Source organism: Gossypium raimondii, chromosome 7 (genome assembly GCF_025698545.1).
Source record: "Gossypium raimondii isolate GPD5lz chromosome 7, ASM2569854v1, whole genome shotgun sequence".
Lineage (NCBI taxonomy): Eukaryota > Viridiplantae > Streptophyta > Magnoliopsida > Malvales > Malvaceae > Gossypium > Gossypium raimondii.
The window spans coordinates 51,056,601-51,078,168 of record NC_068571.1 but is presented as its reverse complement, the minus strand read 5'-3'; the positions used below and the strand labels follow the sequence as shown (position 1 = coordinate 51,078,168).

The 21,568-nt window shown below is 32.8% G+C and overlaps 4 protein-coding genes across 7 annotated transcripts; 1 reads left to right on the top strand and 3 right to left on the bottom strand.

Moving 5' to 3' along the window:
• Window positions 1-2,785: 2,785 nt before the first annotated feature.
• Window positions 2,786-11,073, bottom strand: LOC105762327 (casein kinase 1-like protein HD16). 4 transcript variants are annotated; one of them, XR_008197833.1, is made up of 19 exons: window positions 10,412-11,073; window positions 9,948-10,061; window positions 9,786-9,859; window positions 9,602-9,671; window positions 9,436-9,491; window positions 9,277-9,348; window positions 8,946-9,040; window positions 8,789-8,855; window positions 8,500-8,629; window positions 8,202-8,420; window positions 7,965-8,107; window positions 7,710-7,884; window positions 5,780-5,870; window positions 5,529-5,686; window positions 5,230-5,418; window positions 3,979-4,047; window positions 3,800-3,863; window positions 3,243-3,337; window positions 2,786-3,159 (listed from the first exon to the last, which is right to left on the bottom strand). XR_008197833.1 is itself a non-coding variant. In XM_052633484.1 (16 exons), exons 1-16 carry the CDS (start codon window positions 10,637-10,639, stop codon window positions 5,087-5,089), a joined length of 1,941 nt encoding a protein of 646 aa, XP_052489444.1. In that variant the 5' UTR covers window positions 10,640-11,071; the 3' UTR covers window positions 4,505-5,086. The 4 variants fall into 4 exon arrangements, 1 of the variants encoding a protein (XP_052489444.1); XR_008197834.1 differs by having other exon boundaries at window positions 2,786-3,148; XR_008197835.1 differs by lacking the exon at window positions 2,786-3,159 and adding an exon at window positions 4,945-5,146 and having other exon boundaries at window positions 3,268-3,337; window positions 10,412-11,071.
• Window positions 11,074-14,679: 3,606 nt separating this feature from the next.
• Window positions 14,680-15,438, top strand: LOC105762546 (lachrymatory-factor synthase). Its single transcript, XM_012580327.2, has one exon. The coding sequence runs from the start codon at window positions 14,756-14,758 to the stop codon at window positions 15,251-15,253; it is 498 nt and encodes a 165-aa protein (XP_012435781.1). The 5' UTR covers window positions 14,680-14,755; the 3' UTR covers window positions 15,254-15,438.
• A 309-nt stretch (window positions 15,439-15,747) lies between these two features.
• LOC105762434 (uncharacterized) lies at window positions 15,748-18,671 on the bottom strand. The gene is made up of 7 exons (XM_012580260.2): window positions 18,134-18,671; window positions 17,713-17,751; window positions 17,543-17,613; window positions 17,284-17,348; window positions 16,937-17,026; window positions 16,770-16,862; window positions 15,748-16,447 (listed from the first exon to the last, which is right to left on the bottom strand). The coding sequence occupies exons 1-7, from the start codon at window positions 18,535-18,537 to the stop codon at window positions 15,977-15,979; spliced, it is 1,233 nt and encodes a 410-aa protein (XP_012435714.1). The 5' UTR covers window positions 18,538-18,671; the 3' UTR covers window positions 15,748-15,976.
• A 1,233-nt stretch (window positions 18,672-19,904) lies between these two features.
• LOC105762615 (probable cysteine protease RD19B) lies at window positions 19,905-21,259 on the bottom strand. The gene has a single exon (XM_012580437.2). The coding sequence runs from the start codon at window positions 21,246-21,248 to the stop codon at window positions 20,115-20,117; it is 1,134 nt and encodes a 377-aa protein (XP_012435891.2). The 5' UTR covers window positions 21,249-21,259; the 3' UTR covers window positions 19,905-20,114.
• Between the last annotated feature and the right edge of the window lie 309 nt (window positions 21,260-21,568).

The following is a 21,568-nucleotide window of genomic DNA, read 5'->3' as shown; positions in this document are numbered from 1 at the left end:
AAATCGCCATTGGGATGCTTGCTATTGGGTGTCTTTTTTTTTTCTTAAAATGTGTTTTTTTATTATTTATAATTAAAACATTCCTTAAAATTAAAACTTGTCCAGCTATTGATTCTCGATCTAATTGGTTTATCTAATTTAATTCAATAAATTATTAAAAATAAAAAATGAGTTTAATTATTAGTTCAACCAGTTTATGCCGGTATGAGTTAATCAATTTAAATTAATACTTCAACCAACCGATCGGCCGATTCTAAAATAATTAAACATTTTTCACTAAATTTCTCACATTTATTTTTCAAAATTTTCTCCATTCAAATAATAATCAATAAAATAGGATATTAAAAAACATAATTGAGTAACAGCTTTGATTTTGTCACTAATAAGTGATAACTAGTGAGAAAAATGAAAATAATATAAAAAATGAAATATACATATTAAACCTCCTTTTATGGAATTTATTTGGGAATTGAAATTGCTTTGAAGACAAGGCTACATGATTTTATAGCTTTCCTTTAAAGATTTCAATATAAGGAAAAAATAGAAAAATTAAATTTATTGATTCATTAATTTGATTGCTATTTTTTTAAGAAGAAACCCTTTCTCATGACTTAATTTCCACGTCACAATACCATTTTATACATATTAGATTTTTTACTACAAATGAAAAGTAATAAAATATTATAAAACAATAAAAAGTAATAAAATATAAGAGATAAAAGTTATTTTGATGATTAAAAATTAGCATTTGATTGATTCTAAAATATTAATTACTATAAAATTTTATCAATAATACTTGAAAATCTATTTTCAATAAATAACAAAATCTAAAATCGACGTATTATATATAGGTAACATAATATGCAACATATATTGTAAATTTTATTTCTCTCGTAATCACAATTGATAAATTCTTTAAAATAGGTAAAAATATCAAATTACATTTTATCTTATCTATTAAAGAAGATAATATATTAAGTTTAAAAATAAATTGGTCATTTTATTAAAAATTCTATTCATTTATACTATTAAAAGTTGATTCCTTTACATCAACAGAAGGTACAGTAGATATGGTATGCCACGTGTCGTTTTCGTATTATTTCATCTCCCAAGTAAAAAAGTTGTCATACATCGTCAACAAACATTTGTCATTCAATTTTGATAAAGTAGAAATCTGAAATCCACCGCCATTGGCCTTCTGGTATCGTTAATGTTACTCCATTTAAACCGCCAGGTTGTAACTGGTGAAGCTATTTTTAAGCATTACTTTTTGACTTTTTTTTGCTTTTAATTTCCAATAATATTGTTGTTGGTGGGGAAGAGACCTAGTCTCCTTCAATAATTTATGAATTTCCTCGGGTATAACCCCCCATTCGCACTCCTTTTCATTGATTTTTTTTTTCTACTTTTTTAATTGAAGTTAGATCAATTAGGGGCAAAGCTAGGTTAAAATTAAATTATTTATATCTTTATAATTTTTCAAGGATTAAATAAAGTTTCTATCAATTTTAAGATGAATTAAAATATAATTTTATCTTTACTAATTTAAAATTTTTAAATATTTAAAGGATCAAAATAATAAATTTTTCATTTTAAGAGCTTTAGCCCTAAATCCGCCTCTGATATCAATGACAAGATAATTGTGAAAAGATATGTATAATTAGATAATATATTAATCAATGGTTAAATGTTGAATTAGTCCTCTAAAAAATCTTAATTTGTTTGCCAATTTTGAAATATTTCCCGAAAGCTAGTAACGAAAATATTATTATAAATTGATTGGATTTTGCATTTCATTGTTGAATGTTCAAATTTGAAAGCTTAGGATTTTACACTCATTTTCAGCAGGAAAAACCCATTTCGTATTCCCACTTTATTTGAATTTTTCATATAAATAATGTTAAATGGCTGACTAATTAGCGATTACAATGCACATGGCCGTTGTAACAAGTTTCAACTAATAGTATTCACTAATATCACCAACAGGCAGCAAGCCTCCACCAATATTTTAGGGTTTTAATATATTCAAGAGTTGGAATAGAAATAATACAATCAAGGCTGTCTCAATTACATGAGACCAATTAATCCACAGATAAGTTGAATGAAATATTAGCCTACACAAGGATATTCAATTGATTAACTTAACAATTAGACAAAAACTAAGTTATTTAATTGACTAAATCGACCAATCAGATTGATTCGGGAACCAATACGGATTGATTGAAACAAACAAAAAACTAATTGAATTGCACTTTTATTATTTTTTTATATTTTTAATGATATAATTAATTTGACCGATCATATCAACAAACAAATAGTTTGACTAATCCGATCACAAATCGATTCTAAAAATATTATAAAAAGAAAAGTAGGTTAAACTGAATTTTTAATGATTTACTTGATCAAACCAGATCAATAGACAATAACCAACAACCTCAAATAATTTATAATATAAATAAATTGATCAAAAACTGTGCATGCAAGTCGTCCTCAAATCACCTATCCTTTGACCCAACCACTCCCAAATTTTTTATAAATAACATTACACTTTCAAAAGAACGAGATTGTTGAAAAAATTAATCATAAATCTTAAAAGGGATTGAACATGAAAAAAAATAACTTAATGATATTAAAAAATTAATTAAAATATCCAGACTTGATTCAGGTAGAAGCGCCGTACAACAGGGACTAATATTAATATATACCTAACATAATTTTAGCAATATGCCTACTCCCTGCTTTAGAAGTGCAAACGTGAATTAGATCAAATAATGACAAAATCAAAGACTGAAAGTAAGTTGGTTTATTTTTCAGAGAAATTATTAAAACTGAAATATGAATTCTCATACAATGTCTGGTTGGGTTACAACCTCAGATTGACTCAACAGTCAAGTATCTGTTATAGACTCGGCTCAATTACAAAATTTACAGTCCACACCAGATGGTATCACCAAAGCATTGTTAAGGTCAGCCGGCAAACCCCTAATACATGCTTTTTATCCTTTGATAAACAGCCAAAAATACATGATCATCATCAATCTATCATCGTAATGTTTCTACCACTCGTCACTGGCATGGTTCATTTCTCAAATAAATTTCAGCATCCACTTTGCTCTGCAACATCACAAGTTGCAAACTCCCGAGCCTCCTAGCCATTAACTTAAAGAGAAAGCAATTAGTCAACTCATTCATCATTTACCACTATAATGCATAATTAAACAGCTTCATTAAGATATGCTTACTTTAGGCTTCTTTTTCCAGAATCACCGATGTTGCTCAGACTCTTAATTTTGCTTACTGCCTGTGTCTGATACATCTAGACATGGAGGACAAACACCTGAAGATATTGAACCTATCAGAGTCGAATACATATCCATATCCAAGTCTGAATAACATAGGTTACCAGACACCATTATAGAGACTATATTAGAAAGGTTCACAAATGCATGGATGGCAAGTCAATACAAATCAGTTGCGCAAAACATTGCTTCATTATATGATAAGTCCCTGAACAACGTAAAACTCTCCACTCCCTTAACCTCCACCCTGTAGACCGATATAATTGATTGTTTTAGCGTGCTACAAAAGTTGCTTAGGTATCTTATGCCAAAAATGATTGAATGAACAGATGTAAAACCAGTGGTAGTGCCGCAAACATCACAAGAAACTGGTTGATGTTTGTGTTTCTATATAACATCAGCAATCACACAAGGCAAAATCAGATATGGCCAAGAATCTTATCAGGTACTCCCCATTGAAGATAATATATGAATTTCTGAAAAAGGCCTGATATGCTTACCACTTCAGAAGAAAGAAAAACAGACGGTTGAAACAATCTAAGACAGGTGTACTTGAAGTTGTACCTGAAAAATGTTTGGCAAAATGTTGCAAATGAAAAGACCTGTCAATATATGCCAACAGCAAAGAGAACAATAAGTCTCACAACTATAATTTAGTTAACCAGTGAAAGTTCCTTACCAAATCAAATGTTGGTCCGTCTCCTTGCAGTTCCTTTGCAAAAGCTTTTAGCCACATATAAAAAAGCCTCTGCAGTATTTATTCTTTTGAGATTTTGACCTCTATTCTTAATACAACAAAACCATCTCATAGGCTCACATTTTGGAGCCTAGGAAAAATAATCACACCACAAAGCACCATTCTAAAATCCAAACTCCAAAGTACAGCATTAAGCTAGCATAAATGGATCAAATTATAAGCTAAATTGTAAATGGCATAATCAGACTACACTGTCAAATTAACCACAACGGCATCCAATAGCCAGCATGGAACAAAAAATTGGTACACTGACAGACAGATTAACTTTTCGGAAATAGATATATCAGCCTTTAGCATGCACCTAGTCAAAACAAAATAGCATGGGCTCTCCGCTTTGGAAAAGGATAATGGGAGGAAAACACCTAACAAACAAATTTGGGAAATTGGACAGGCAAAAGGATGAGGCAGTTTCAGATGCACTGGGTTAGCTTTTATGAAACAGGAATACTAAAAAAAACTATAGCCCAAAATTAATAATGATAACCAATTACATACTGTTGCTTCAAAATATACAAAATAAGTACCATTCTCTTCTTTAGGGTCAAATCAGACATCCCAGAAGAAAAAGGATAAAAGATCATAATGATCTTCTAGTCCAGAAACAAAGCTAGACATAGTATACAGATTTAATGCCTCAAAGCATCTAGAGTTTAGCATAAAATCATCATTGAATGTTCCTCGAACACCATCAACAATTAAACTTAACCTGTGCACTTGCCTTCAACCTAGAAATTATGATTTCAAAACTATACAGGTAAGAACATTCACATCTAGTGGAAAAAAAGATATAAATTTAGCCCATAAAGATTTTGACTTGATTGAATGACAGTGCACAGGCATTAGAATAGATGCTACATCATGGTGACAATAAAGTAGAATTTTGCATACATCAACTCTCTAATGCTGTGATCAATCAATCTGACTAAAGAGCTTAGTTCGTTAAATTGAAGCAGTAAAGTCGTCCCTCATTGTACAAGTGCAAGATCGAACAAAATGAGTTGCATCTGAATCTGAACAAAACTTAGGCAGTTCATGAAACAGTTCGACCATAGCAAACTGATGCAATATAGAGATTCTTTGCCCATTTCTCCTGGAGAAAAAAGCCCTATGTAAACATTTACACCTTCACGAAGAAAGGATGAAATAAGTAGTAATAAAAGTTGAAGTCAATACCTTTACATGTGTGCTTGGAAAAGCAGATGTTCGAAGGGTTTCTTGAGTTTCATCTGCAGGTTTTCTTCTTGGAACACTAAGGACAAAAGCAGCTTGATCCCAAGTTGCAGCGGTTGAAGTGATGCGATAGCCACTATCCCACCTCCGATGAATACCTTCACTAGGATATAGAAAATCTAATTCTACAACCTGAAAGTGCACCAGAAAAGGATATAAAGGAAGGCTGTAAGCTCTTCATTTAACACAACAATGGTGTGCCATTGAACAGATAACAGATATCCTACAAATCCAATAAGAACCTGGTCAGAAAATGGAGCACCACGCGACATAACAATTGCCCATCTGCTTCCAGCAGTGGCCATGGCAGTCACATAAAAACCCTCCCTCCATTTTTTGTTGATCCATTTGAAGGGAAATGAATCACTAACTTTGTAGGATTGCTGCAAATACTGGGTCCCTACATTCAATAAAGCAATAGAAATAAGATAAATAAATATAAATATAAAAATAGAAATTTCTTTTTACAAACCATAGTGATAGCTAAACTAACCTTTAGACATTACAACTAAAGAGCTCCCATTATTAGCTCCTGCAATTGCACTGATGTAGTAATTCTTCTCCCACTGCTCCATAATCCATTCCTTCAGAGAGCAATAAAATCAGTAGATGAGTAAGAGCTATTCACAACTATGTTTGACGTATATTACTAAGGGGCATTTGGTTCAAGGAGTTTAACTTTGGTAATAGAATTACCGAAAAGCAAAATGACTTAGAACATAACCAATAAAATTGGTAGATGAGTAAGAGCTATTCACAACTATGTTCGACATATATTAATAAGGAGCGTTTGGTCCAAGGAGTGTAAGATTCACTTTGGTAATAGAATTACCAAAAAGCAAAATGACTTGGCCCATTACAGGATATGTTACATTGCCCTATTTGGTTCATTCGGCTAGAATGTAAGATTTGTGAGGTTACCTAAAAGCACATTTTACTTAATTGTCTTTACTGTACAATTTGTTTTTTCAACAAGTTTAGTTCCTTCAACATTTTTCAGCCAATTTTTCCATAAAATTGTGATGATTTATGAAATTCATTTTCATTACACCTTGATTTTATCAGTTGAATTCAATCGAACAACCATTGAACAAAATTATTTATATGGCTTATCAATTGTCTGTTTAAAGAATTCGGTAGCTTTTATCATGAAAAAGTAAGTGAAACAAAAATTTTCACAAAATAACATATATATATATGCATATCTATATTAAAACAAGTAATGTATCATTTGATAAATACTGGTAAATTTTGTTCCTTATTTGCTAAAATTCATTTTTTTGGTGTGTTATATCAGTCTTTATGGTAGTAACCGGAAAATGCTAACTAATCCTCTTCCGAGGTCCAAATGATGTCTGGATATCATTGAATGAGTGACATTTATTGTGTGATCAGGTATTGGGTTTACTAAACTTAGATGTAGCCTCGCTAGGAAAAAAGGACAACATTGACTAAACTTATAAAAACAAAGAATAAAATTGCCCAAAATTTCTGATTGTTACCTAAGAAAGAGGTGATATTGAGATTACCCTTCTATTCCATGATGTGGTTTGGGGGGAGGGGGGGGGGAACAGCAATAATTGATAGAATTAGGGCTGAACGAGTAAGAAAGAAGTTAGAACTTTAGAGAACTTAAGGTTATAGAAAACCTCTAGTTTCTTATTAGTCAAAATAATAATAACAATAATATTGGCTGTAAACCCTACAACTCATCTATATAGGCTTTCTTTCTTGCAAGTAATGTTACTAGGCTTTCTTGCAAATAAAGTTCTATCCTAGCCCTAGATTTGAACCCTAAAGATAATAATCCTAGCCATCCATAGTATCTAATATGCAATAAATATAACTAAATAATAAAATATTATAAAATAAATAAAAGCTCCTGCATCATTTCGAAATCTTCACATTATTGGGTATGTGAGATTTGCCAGCTCAAGGAAATGTTTGATATCCAAACGTGGGAATAATATGCCAGAATCTCACATTATCCCCCAAAAATGTTACATTCCTTGAACCAAATGCACTCTAGTGAAAACATCAAAATAGCATACAAATAATGTTTAATATAGCAAGAACTAAACTTTTTCAAAAAAATAAACCTTCTCAAAAAAAAAAAAAAAAAAGAGTAAAACAAAGATAATCAGAATAAAAAAATTAATGGAAAAGAACTTAAAGTGACGGTAGATACTTTTCAGAAGATTTAAAATAGGAATAGTGGGTTGATAAGAGATATAGTTAAAGAAAGTTAAATTACCCGTGTAACCTTATATATGTTTATTGTATTATCTGGTTTTTATGTATGTTTCAAACTGAGTCGGTGTTACTAAGTTGATTGACACCAAACTAAGTCAAAAGCTTTATTATATATAGATATAGCAAGAATTGCAATAGACAAGTCTCTGAATCAAAAGAACACAACCAACCTTATGAAGAAAGTATGGAGAGAGTTCATATACTTGAGCAGTGAAGCCAGTGCCAGCATCCATAATAAGAGCCCATAGGTTAGAACAAGAAGCCACACTACTTATAAATAACCCGTCTTCACTTCCTTTCTCGATATGTTGAGCAAGCCTCACATCTGCCACATTATAGTGATATCTACAACAGGAGATAGAAATTATCAACATCTATTCTTATTAATAATTTGAAAAGCTTGATGATGATATTTAGAAAGATACCTTTGCTTCATAGGCCTACGAGCATTATACACACTAATCCATTGAGTTGCAGGCATACCCATTCGAACCTTCTTCTTTGGTTGTTCATCCTCTTCATCTTCCATTGTTAACCGTCCTCTCTTTTGTCCTACTTGATATATAAGCTTCAAGAAAAAAATACATGCGATGAATAAATTCCAACAATTGAGATGTATTTCTCAATATCAAGTTAACCAAATAACCAGATGCAAGAAGTACCTTTTGAGCACCATCAGTATTTATTGGCCTAATATGTGGATTTGGACCAACAATGCCATCAAAAAGAGAGATATATTTTGCATAATTCGGTTCCTCGTCAAACTTCAAATTCACAACATACTCAACAAACTGTCTGAAAGGTGCAGGGCAAAAGCAACATAAAGTTTCAGGAGAAGTGGCCATCTTCTTCTTACAAACAAGAAAGCCTTTATTTTCACCCTAAAATAACCACTTGCATTAGAAAGGCAAGAGATAATAAGCACATACATGCACAAATTTATATTACGAAAATGCAAACCTGATATCCTTGCCATGGTAACCGACCACGAAGGAGGAAAATAAGTGTGTAAGCCAGAGACTCTAGATCATCTCTCCTGCTACCAGTTCTACCAAGATGAGCATGCACACTAGCATATCGTACAGTTCCCCTGTGATACAGAAATAATCAATAGCAGTTCCTCATAACCTCAAAATAGAAAAGGAAAATGAAACTCCAAGCTTGTATGAATAAGCAAATCAATTTATATGCCACCACAGAAGGAAACAAAAGCAAACAAAGCAAATGGCTAACAATTTTTTAAATTTACCGGAAAACATCAGGACGTTGATCATACTCAACATGTTGACCACTCGAACTATCTCGCCACTTGGTAGCTGTTAAGTCAAAATAGAAACAGAACTGTCAAAAACTATTTGGATCTGAACAGAAATAGATCTTAAAAGAAAAAAAAAATTACAGTTTACCTAATCCAAGGTCAACAAGAAAAAGTTTTTTCTCATCTGGAGTTCCAGGAAGACCAAGCAAGAAATTCTCAGGTTTCACATCCCCATGCACATATCTACGAGGTATAGAAGCAACAAGGTTATAATTTAAAAAAAAAAAAAAAACAACTAATATAGAGGAACCATTATCCTTGCCACACAAATCTAATTATAGAGACCTCAAATCAGTGGACTGATTATCAAGATTTATCAATTCAAGCATACCAATTCTCTTAACAACATAAATCCCCTAACCGTATCTTAAAATCAAAAAGAAAAGAAAAGTCATAAGCAAAATATAAAAATATATTACCCTCTGGAGTGCATCTTCTCCAAGATTGATATGGCTTCAATGGCAATACATGCAACCATTTCGATAGACATCCTGGAATTGAAAAGATGAACTGCAATTAAATGGTTTATCTGTGAATAAATAAAGCAAATCTACCATTTAACTTCACAAGGAACTTACGTGTGTGAGTTGTTATTCCAAACATCCCATAAGCTAGGTCCAAGTATATCCATAACCTGTTAAAAACACTTCAACAACTCAGATCATACTCTGAAACTTGATGCACAAACACAGGCATATCTGTGTGTATCAAAACTTAAGAGATTGCATTAAAGCAAAGACATACCATAACATAGTAGTCACCTTGCCGGCCCTTGTAATGAACTCGAGGGACACCATGGCTCCCACCAAGTGCACTGCACAAAAACAATTGAAAGCCATGGTAATAATCACAAATGACATACAGCCCTAATTAACAAGGCTATGATGCTATAACAACCACTAAATTAATGAGATGATAGGAATCTCACTTGTAAACTTGCCACTCATATGGTGGCCCATAATTACATCCTTTGCTGCTTCTATGCTCAAATTTTAATGCTACCTAAAATTCAAACATAAAAGGTTTAGAGCATTTGGGATATGAACTATTTCAAGCATGGAATGGAATCTTCTATAATATCATTAGGCACCTCTAGAGCTCCCGGACCAGTAGCTCCAATTCGTCGACCAACATAAACTTGTCCAAAACCTCCTTTCCCCAGTTTCTTTTCAATTCTATACATAGGGGAACCGCCAACCGAAACCTGTTGCGACAAAAACAAAGAATAAGATTCATTTTTCGAACTAATATGACTTTCTAAACAGGATTTCTTTTTAATTCTCAACATTATCTTATATTTCATCATATAGCCTAAAACTAGGACCAACCTCAAAAGTCAAATTGTTCTAAAACGTTATTGTCATGGTAACCAATTGAACAGTGTAAAGAACCCCAAACCAAAAATGCAAGAAAAAAATTAAGCCAAAAGCAATGATTCTCAATAATCAAAGCTTCATTTATCTTTCTTCTAAGGACTTCTTGATAACAAAACCAGAAAACCAAAAATAGAAATTTTACCAGAATAAAGTTAAAGTCGATAACGAAAAAAGATACCTTTTCAGGAAGCGGAGCTGTGTTTCCGTCATTTTCAGCCCCAGGGCCCTTATCGCCGCTACGGCCGCCACTATCGTACTCGTTCATCTTCTTTTCGGCAACCAGTTCTTTCAAAACCCTAAGCTTTTTAATATCCTCGTCTGCCTTTCTTCCAAACGGCGTTGTTTCAAAACCGGCACCGCTCACAATATTATTGTGTCCGTCCGTTGTTGTTAAGCTCGTTATCATCAACGAAGGCGACGATCACGCCCTCTCGTTTCCTCTTCTGTCCGGTTCTCCTCTGGCGAGTTCGTGTGGTGACCTTGTTATTGGTGTCGGGTTGGGGAACAATATCAATCGGGGTTGGACTCAAGTTAGGGTTAACGGGGGCCCGATTTCTGCGAGCACGGCTACGCAGCTCAGGCATCGTACGGATTACATACGTCCATTAAAGAAGGCAGCTTGGTGAAGATTCATGGAGGTTCTAGAATCATCGGCTATATATATATTCCTATCCTGGCTTTGATAAACCCAAAAGAACCCCAAAAAATTTGGGGTTTGTTTCTTACAAAGAAGGATGAATTTAGGGTTTTGGAATTGGGGATTTTGGAGATCTGCAAGAGATAAATTGAAAAAAAAAAAATTCTCTTCCTCAATTGTCCAAGCGAATGAGAGATGGATGCGATGTTATGTTATGTGGCTCTACCGATTACATTTTTTACTTTTGAAATTTAATTTAACCGCACCAGATAAATTAATTTTTTAGAGTTAATTTTATTTTTAATTTATTCCCAAATCAGATATTTATTAATTTGTTGAATTTTTAACTTTTATATATCTAGAAAATAAAAAATAAATATTACCCATTAATTTTGAACCCAGCTCTGTTTTTCTCATACTACTTGTAAATCTATTTGCACTTAAAAAATGTTAATTGGAAAAAAAAAAAACTTTCATACAAATTAATGCCACCGTTTAGAGAATATATATTTGTTAATATCACTTCTTAAAAATCTGAAATATTAGTGTTGTAAGAGTCGATTACTTGTATTGTTTTGGTTTCGAGATTTTATCTTCCGTATTTATCAAGAGCCTTGAAGGGTTCACAGAAGATAGCACTTTAAATTGTTAGAGATAAGACCTACAAAATTCACAAAAAAAAAATTTATCAGTATAGTACGTACGTAACGTTAATTATGTAAATTACCTCCACGTAAGGGACTTGGACCACCAACCTAAACATAAGCCACATACTTGTAAGTATATATTACTATTAATGTTGGAAATTAAATCAATTGCCGGACAAACTATACTTTGAATACTTCTTTTAAAAGAGTCGACCTCTTAACAATTAAAAAAATGGTAAACTATTCAGATATTCATCCAAGTTTTAGCGCGTTCTTATTTTGATTATTTTTTAATTTAATCACTCTCGTTAAATTAATTTTAATCACTTTACAGTTAATAGATTTATTTATTATCAATAGTTGTAACACCCCTAATCCTGAACCGTAGCCGAAACAAGGTTACGAGGCATTACCGAACATATCAGACAACTTACGAATAATTCATAAATAAAATAACATTCACAATATAATTTAATAAAAAAATCTATATAATGGAATCTCAAAGCCCAAGACATAGATAAAAAAAACGGAACTTGTTCGAATATTCTGAATTTTTTTTTTATTTTTTAAAAAAAATTTCAACAACATTTCGCTTATTTTACATAAAACCCCACAAATAAAACCATATCATTTCCAAACATAACCAATTCAATCAATTCATTTCACATTCTCATTTTCTATTCTAAATACCTTCTAATCAAACTCAATTAACTTAATATCAATTTAAATTTATCAATGTAATAATTAAATGGAAATGGATAAACTTCTTTCATTAAAATTCTTAGACTTATAATACTAACATTTTAACTATTTATATTCAAAACATAACAACATTTATACACATCCTATGTACATGCCACATTACCAAAAGAAAATATACATCACCAAAATTTGTTTGAAGTCGGGTCCGGTTTTGGATCTTTGGTTCAAGATTTGACTTCTACAACTCACAAGATAGAAACAACCGTCTGTTGAATATTTCATACTCAGTGGTATTATTATAAATTAAACTATTTAATAATAATAAAATTTCAAACATCGATCATAAGCTTTATAAATCACTTAAACTAAATATACATATTTATATATCACTTCATAAGTCTTAAATTCATATATATATATATATATATATATATATATATATATATATATATTACATACTAATTCAATTCATAATTTAACTCATACATTCTTTCTCGTACTTTTCAATAGTGCCAAATCAATCAATTTCATTTTCAATTTTTCATTTCAATTATTTACCCTATTAACAAGGTTCGGACTCTGACAGATACGCGGATTCCACCCAAACACACCAGAATATCCAACCTAAACACACCTGGAATAATATAAATCCTCCATAACACACAAGTATATCATATCCTCCCAAACACACCAATAATGCATTAGATGCCTCTTCGGATAAACCGAAGCATATAATAACAGATGATTCTCGGCCAAACTACAAATCTCCTCATCATATCATAAATCCTATGGCATGCCATTTGTATCCAATCTAGTTCGATAAGTTAATAGGGTATTATTTTACTTTTCCAATTCCGAATTCATTTTCACAACAATTTCAAATATTCAAACAATTCAAAACATCTATTATTTCAATTCACATATAATTCAATATTCACACATATTCTTACTTAATTTCAAATGTTATTACTTACCTTACTTTAAATGTCCCATGATTACAATTTCAATATAGCATTTAGTAAATAGTTTAAGTTATAGTAATACAAACCCGGAATACGCGTTTACTCCTCAACGATCTTTTCTTTTCCTTTAGATGCCGATGCCTCATTTTCCTTGTTAGCTACGAAAATAATAAATTTATTCACTATTAATTACAGCATTAAAAAAATTTTAAATTTTATTCAATTCCTACTTATTCCCATTTTAATTCTAACCAAGCTTACTTACTTTTCTAACTTAATTTATACTTCTTTTCTACTTAAATTCTTGCCATATTTAACTCAATTATTCAATATTCATAATTAAACCCTAATTTAAGGCTTTTTATAACTTAATCCCAACTATGTAAAACTTATAACTTAGTTTACAATTCAATCTTTTATCTATTCTAACTAGAAATTCTATCAACTAAACTCCTAATTTAACAACTTATTCAAAATGAGTCGTGTTCAAAAACCTATGAACTTCCATAACCTCCACTTAATTTCAACAAAACTTTGTTTTAAAGCTTCTAAAACATCAAAGTTAAGAGAAAAGGGCTAAATTTAGCTTACCAATTAAACTTGAAGCTTTAAAATCCCAATTTTCCCATTTTCCTTTATTTCCCTTTTTTCTTCCCCTGTTTTCGTCTCTTTCTCTGTTTCTTTTCTGTTTCTTTGTCTTTTTATTTTACTTACTTTACTTTATTTCTTTTATTTTAATAATAATAATAATAATAATAACAATAATAATAATAAAATTAATAATATACTATTACTATTACACTTGTCTTTAATCTTTACCATACATTTGTCATCTATTTAGTTTATTTAATATAATATAATTATTACTATTACACTTATGCCGCCCCATTTATTTTTAATGGCTTAATTGTCATTTTAGTCCTTTTATTTTCTATTAATCTATAATTCAACTTTTACCCTAGTTCAATTTAGTCCTTTTTCCTAATTTCTCTTAATTAAACTAAATTCACCCAATTAATACCTAATTAAGCACTCAACTAAACTCATAATGACTTCAAATATTTTTTTTATGACTCAGTTTACTAAGACGAAGGCTCGATAAAGTACTTTTTCCAATGTTTGTGAATTTTGAGTCATTACAATAGTGGTAAAACTCTTCTCAGATCAAATCATGACCAAATACATAAAATGTGTCAATATACTTGCAAATATATTGTTATTAATATTTATTACTTTATTTATTATCCTGGTTAAGATTGATCTTAGACCGTAAAACGGTTGAGAACACTTACAATTATACTATAAAATTAAATATTTTGATATTTGACTTAAATATTATTTGAAGTTTAATTGGCTATATTTGTTTTCAATTAATTTTAAAGTAAAATATTATGTGAAGCTTAATTGCTTTCCTCAATGCCACTGTCTTAATTAATCACTTTATCTCTTCTATGTCCACAAAAAAAGAAAAAAAGAAAAAAAAAATCATTTATCTCCACTTATTTAAATTACTTATCTCCTTTGTATCTGCTTATCTCTCCATCTCTCTCCCTTCCTCTCTCACAAAATCAAGAATGGCCGAAGAAACACAGCCAAAATGGAAAGGGAAGGCCATGGCAGTGCTGAAACGCTCAACCCCAGATCAGATATGGCCATTCTTAGAGGAATTCTGCAACTTAGACAGGTTGTTTCCTGACATCCATACCTGTTATAGAGTGGAGGGAAGTCCAGGGCAGCCTGGCTTGGTCCGTCACTGTATAGGCAAGTTTGGATGGGTCAACGAGAAGCTTTTAACCATTGATCCCACCAACTGGTCCTTAAGCTACCAGGTCCTGGAAAATAACTTTGGGCTCAACAACTACGTTGCCACTCTCAAAGTCTTGCCAACGGCAAAAATGGGGGATGATGGTAAGCCTGCGGGGTGCGAGATCGAGTGGTCGTTTATAACTGATCCGATTCAAGGTATGAAATTGGAAGATTTTGTTTCTTACATTGATAACAGTCTCCAATTCATGGCAAAAAAAATGGAGGATGCCCTCAATGCTCAAATGCAGAGGTTTGGTATGCCTTGAAGTGGTAAAAGCATAGGTTTGGTAGGTAGTGGTATCGTGGAGTCTTTCTATTGCATTTTACTCTTGGACAAATTAATTATATTAAAAAGTCAAATGGTCTTTTTTTTTTAATTTGCATTAATTTCTACTATTAAAAACTGGTATAACTAATAAAATAATTAAACAGTTGCACGTGGTGTGCTATATGTATCTGGTGTAGTATATGTATCTCATGCTCACATACAAAAACTCGTTTTATCAATAAAAATAAATGAAATTTTAACAGAAAGATTAATTTACTCTTTGGTCTAATATATAAAGACCAATTTACTTATTTTTTAGCAGAGGAGCAAATGCAATCTGAATCCCAATATAAAAGCTTTCATAGTATTTTTACCTTCTAAGTTCATTATATATATGGATTTTTGAATTGTATTCTATTAAAGTCCCACCATAAGATATTATTTAGGGTTCTAATATATTCTGATTTCTATTTATGATTGAATTTGTAATGGTAAACTCCAAAATATATATATTTCTATTTAGTGATGTTCAAGAAAATTGAAACAACCATATAAAATGAAAGAATCAAATGAACAAGATCACCATGTAAAATGGAAGATATTTCTACAAACTATTTATAATTCCTATACATGGTTAGAAATTTCACTGTAAACCAGAACCCTTTGGAGATGAATAGCTTTTCAATGTTTCTAGAACATCTACTGCTTTTGAACCAGTGTTCTAACTTCGAGAAAAAGAAAGAACACCTGTATCTATCCTGCGTGATCGATCACCACTTTCGGCTATGGAATCTAATCTCTTCTCCATCCAGTTAATTATATCTTGTCCTATCTCTTCACGCTCTGGTTCAAAGAGCAGGTCGTGCAAGAAGCCCTCGTAAAGCTTTATGTCTTTGACCTTGGAGGCTGCTTCGTTGTACAAATCCTGGGAAGCAAGAGGATCGGTGACTTTGTCTGCAGTTCCATGTAGAACAAAGAATGGGACTGTCACGAACTTGAAATTTCGCATTAAGTACGATGAAATGCACAATATCTCATGCCCCGTTCGGACCCTTATTGGACCAGTGTACACCAAAGGATCAGAGTACTTGGCCAACATTGCGGCAGGGTCCCTTGAAACTGGGATGCCCCTCTTGTTAGCACCTTTAAACTGGAACTTGGGGACAACCAGAGAAAAAAGAGGTGCAAGAACCTGAACAAGGACACCATGTAAAAAATTTAAACGGGGAAAATGGTTTGATATATATCATACCTGCTTCAATCAGTATTGAAAACCCTAAACCACAGCAAATCCCAGCAATAACTCTCTGGATTTATTTGCAGACATCTTTTACTTTAAAGAATATTTTGGTAGACTTCCATTGATTGCTTATTGTTTGGTTCTAAGTAACTTCTAACTTTTTAATCTTTTTCTTCAAGAAATAAACCTCTGAGACCAATACATCATGATTTAGCACAACTAAGAAACAAGAACAAGTAGCACAACTAAGAAACAAGAACAAGGAGCAAGTTACCGCAATAACGGGATGTGCTGGCTTAACATGTAAAGCTGGAGCTGTCATAACAATTCCCTCCAGCATTTCTTCAATATAAGGATACGAAGCTGCCTGCGAATTCGGAACTTATTGATTTAAAAGTAACCAATACTTCAGGTACTTAAAGTAATTGGTAGATGTTATACCTTTAAAACCACAGCACCACCAGTAGAATGACCAAAAAGGAACAAAGGCACACCTGGGTTTTCCGATTTTATTTTTTCCAAGAAAGCTCCCTTAAGAAAGAGAATAGAACAAAGATTAGACTGCCAAGTTGAAGTTTTAGTAGTGTATAACCGACCAGTAGTCATGATGGTCAGTAACCTTAGAATTGTTTACGATTTAAATGTTTAATTATTACAAGAGCATGTAAAAACCCGATCAAACATTTTAAAAAAGAACACCAGAATGGTTCAAACATTTTAAAAAAGAACACCAGAATGGTTCAATCTCAAGGCACATCCTAGATACAGAAAAAACAAGGAGAACTTACGGTATCCGCAACCACATGGTCAAGTGAAGGAACATATCCATGCAATCCATCACTTCCACCATGACCTATATAGCAAGAGAATTTATGTCATTACTATAAGGGTTAATATGTTTGGCCCTTGAACAATCACTTTTGTCCCATTGTTTTCAAGAGAATAAAAGAACTACAAGAGCCAAACCACAACTTAAAACTAATAATTTCGAGTGCAAAAATGCCAAAGGAAAAGAAAAGAAGGAAAATTTTGTGTCAAATTATGTACCTGTCCAATCCATGGCATATACACCAAACTTGCAAGAGGTTAGTTGCTTTGCAAATTGAACGTATCTTCCACTGTGGATGAACACCCACAAAGACAGATCATGTAAAATAAGATTCATTTATTAAAAAAACTGAGATGTTCACTCTATTCAATCAACAAAATAACGTTACCTGTGCTCATTCAGCCCGTGTATGATAATCAAAATGCCCCTAAATTCACAAACAAGCAGCACTTAGGAGAGAATATTTAATTGTAAAAAGAACCAGTAAAGAACTAGTATCTGAAATTGCATATAAACCCAAAATATTTAATTGTAAAAATGAAAACCAAACCAGCATTTACCCATATTTATACTAAAATTAAAAAATCTGATCATCTCGATACCGTCCTCAAAGTAGGAAGGTGAAAATTAAGTTCATTTGTGCAGAGGTTTGAGTCCTTTAGAGACATAAGCAATTTCAAAATTTTCAAAACTTCAGTTTATCTTTAAACAGAGAATATTAAATTGAGAAATAAACACTTTATTTTAATTCAAATTTTAACCATTTTAGTTCATTTCTTTCCCTAAATTCTAAAAACTTAATGTCTTACTTTAATTCATCGGTAACTGGAAACCAAGACCGGCAAAACAAGGCATTCCTTCGAACCCCGAAGAACAGAGACGTGCTCCACCGGCACTGAATCTCTCCGTCCCCTGTTTCAAACCCCATGTCCAAAGCCTCCGCCAAAGCTCTCCTTCTCAAGGTGTCCTCCTCTTCAGACTTCCATACCGACCTCCGCCTTGCGGTTTTAGCTGCCGAAGGGGACGCCGCAAATGAATTTTCAACGGCAGCGACCACCCTCTGAGAGTGCCGGCGTCGAGGGAATAGGGTGACGAGGAGGCACAATATCATTGATCGAATGAAAATAAGAGGGATTCTTAGGATTTTCAGGACCGGGATTATCCGGTTGCTTGCTCCCGACGTCAATTGCTCCATCTCCACCACCGTTGACATGGCAGAGATGGCAACAAAAAATTAAAATTTAGAAAAAAAACGAAACAAAAACAAAAACAAAAATCTAATAGATATGAAATGAAGTGGAAAATTGAAGGTATTTATAGCGCGAAGGAGGAATTTGGAGAAGGAAACGAAATTAAAATGAGATCGGTGACGTGGATTTGTTTGATTGAGTCAAAGATCTGATTTTCTGTTTAGTAAACAAAATGGAGGGCTGTGATGGTGTAAGGATGTGGCGCGTGATATACAGTTTGGGCGTAAGAGAGTGGTGATTTTCTTTAACATTTGAAAATGTTGTTGGTTGACGAAATGGGAAAGTACAATGAAGCTTACGCTACATTACCCGCGAAAGACAGCTCCGATGCGAACCGGTTGAGGCGCGAAAAATTACAGGGAGAAACCGGTTAACAACCGTCATTTAAATTTATTAAAAAACAAATTTAATTTTCCTTTTTTTAATAAAGGGTTTATTTTATTTCATTACGTGGCATTTACTAATTACACATCGTTATGACTTCCAACCATTTTATGTTAATAATAAAACCGTATCACCAATTAATCAAATTTTATTTAATTCAATAATTTTTTTATATTTTTACGATTTATATTCAAAATTTATGACTATCTATTTTAACAATATTGTCATCATTGCATCCAACTATTTATTAGTTAATTCAAGAAAAATTTAAACCATTTAAAAGAGGAGCGACAACTTTATTACAATAGTATTTTATATATCCTTTAATAATTTAAATATTTAAGAAAAAATTAACTCTTAAAACATTTTTTAAATACTCTTATTTTCTAAAAGTTTTATCTTTGATGATCTAAAATTTTAATTTAACTTTTTTTATAATTTTTAACCACATTTTAGATGTGACTTAATCTAATATTTAACTAGAGGGTTTGAATTGATTAGTGTCAAGGTTGTTGAAATTATATGGGTAATGGTATCATTTTGTTTTAATATCAGTATTATCGATGTTTTAAATATTTTTCACATATATTATATAAATATATATCAATTACATGCTTCACCATTTGCAATACTTTCTTTATGAGTGGCGTAATCTATGTTTGTTTGTTTTTTCCTTTTAATTAGGGTATTCATCGCTGATAACAATGACTAATTCTTTTTTTATGAGTATTTTTCAAAGAAGTAAATAGTTGGTTATGAAATGTGCTTCATTTTATGAGTGGGGATTAAACACCCAATCATATGATTGAAGAATAAAATGAGCAATCACCACACTATACTTCATATTATTCTTTTTTATATCCGTGCAGATTCGATACAGCTACCACTCCCTATGAAAATGTATTTGCAGTTGTTCCAGTTGTTTTGCACAAATAAAGCATTCCAGTTGTTTGAGCACAAATTCAGAAGCATGAGATTCTTTTTTAATAATTTACACATGAGCAAATTACTATTAGGCACATAAAATACAAACAGATAATCTCTCTGACTAAAACCCAGCACCCAATAAGCCAAATATGAGAAATTTAAAGGTTATGTAAAACATCAAGTTTCCCAAATACCTGTGCAAACATTTATATATGCCAATGGGGGAGCACTACTGAGACTTGGTGTTAAGGGCAACAACAGTGGATACCAATGAATCAACTCCACAAACATTGCTACCCCTGCAGATTTTGTAGTATCCATTTTCACCCCAGTTTTCTCCCCATGAATTCTTAATGATCCAATATGGTTTATCCTTCAAGTGGATAGGTGAATAGCCTGCTGAACCATACCCCACCAGCAATACTCCATGATCAAGGTGTTTGGAGCAGATGAATGGGCAAGAAACTCCCCCAATATATGTCTGCATGAACACTGAATTTATACCCACTGCAAGAGGACCATTCTTCACAAGATTAGCAGCAATTTGATCCTCATCAAGCGAAACAACACTGAAATTGGCCACCTTAGCAATAATTTTGGACTTGTCAAATTTGCACCTCCCACGATCAGTAGCAGTGTAAGGGTTGTCTTCCTCACGCATGAGTCCACCAGCTTTGAGTGTATACTCAAAAGCAGTATTCATGAGACCACCATTGCACCCTGAATCACATGAACCTGCTAACTCTGGATCACACTCATGATCACAATCTACGAGCTGTTGTTCACTAAGGCTCACGAGTTTCCCAGTTGCCAAAAAATTAGCACCTTCCAAGGCTCCTGTTGTACTAAAAGACCAACATGATCCGCAGGTACCTTGATTTTTAACGGCCGTAACAGCTCCTTTTTCTCTCCAATCGAAATCCTCAGGCAAATTATCGGTAGGTAAAATCGGTGCCTGGTTCGCATCTTTAGGCAGTCTCAATCTCCTGTTTAACCCTAAAAACCTTTTCCTGAATTCGCCGGGAGTCAAATCGGAGAACTGAGTCACACCGTGAGTGGCGGACGGGTCGAGCTTCTGATGACGCGCCGCTCGTCTTAGATTAGACCGGAAAACCTTGAACCGGTAATCGTGCTCCGCCTTTGACCCGTACGATTTATTGAACCGAGCCTTGAACAACGAGAAGTGATGCTCTGCTGCGGTCAGGAGCTGCTGCGGCTCGGTTCCATCGTCGTGAACGTCCGTTACTTGCCTGATCAATGGATCAACTTCCGAAGCGACGGCCGAGAAAGTCTGCGCCAATATGAAACCAACGAATAAAAAGTGCGAAACAATAAACAAGGGAAACGCCATGCGATGAGCCATCTTTTTTCTTTCTTTTTGGAGGGAAAAAAAAAACTAAGGTGCGTTATTTATAGAGGTATAAACTAACAGCCATGGGGTATTTGAATGGGTTGCGTGAGGGAAAGGCTGACCAACGGGAAAATGCCACGTCGTTGATTGGAGTGTTGCCATTGAATGGTAGTTGCTTTTGGGTTTTGGGCTGTTTTGTTTTAAGCGTTTAAATGATTACATTTTTTATTTCATATTTTGTTCTTTTCAAAAATAATTATTAAAACTAATGAAAATGATAAAAAAAAAAGAATGACACATAATGATCCAAGCATAATATAATACACAAATTT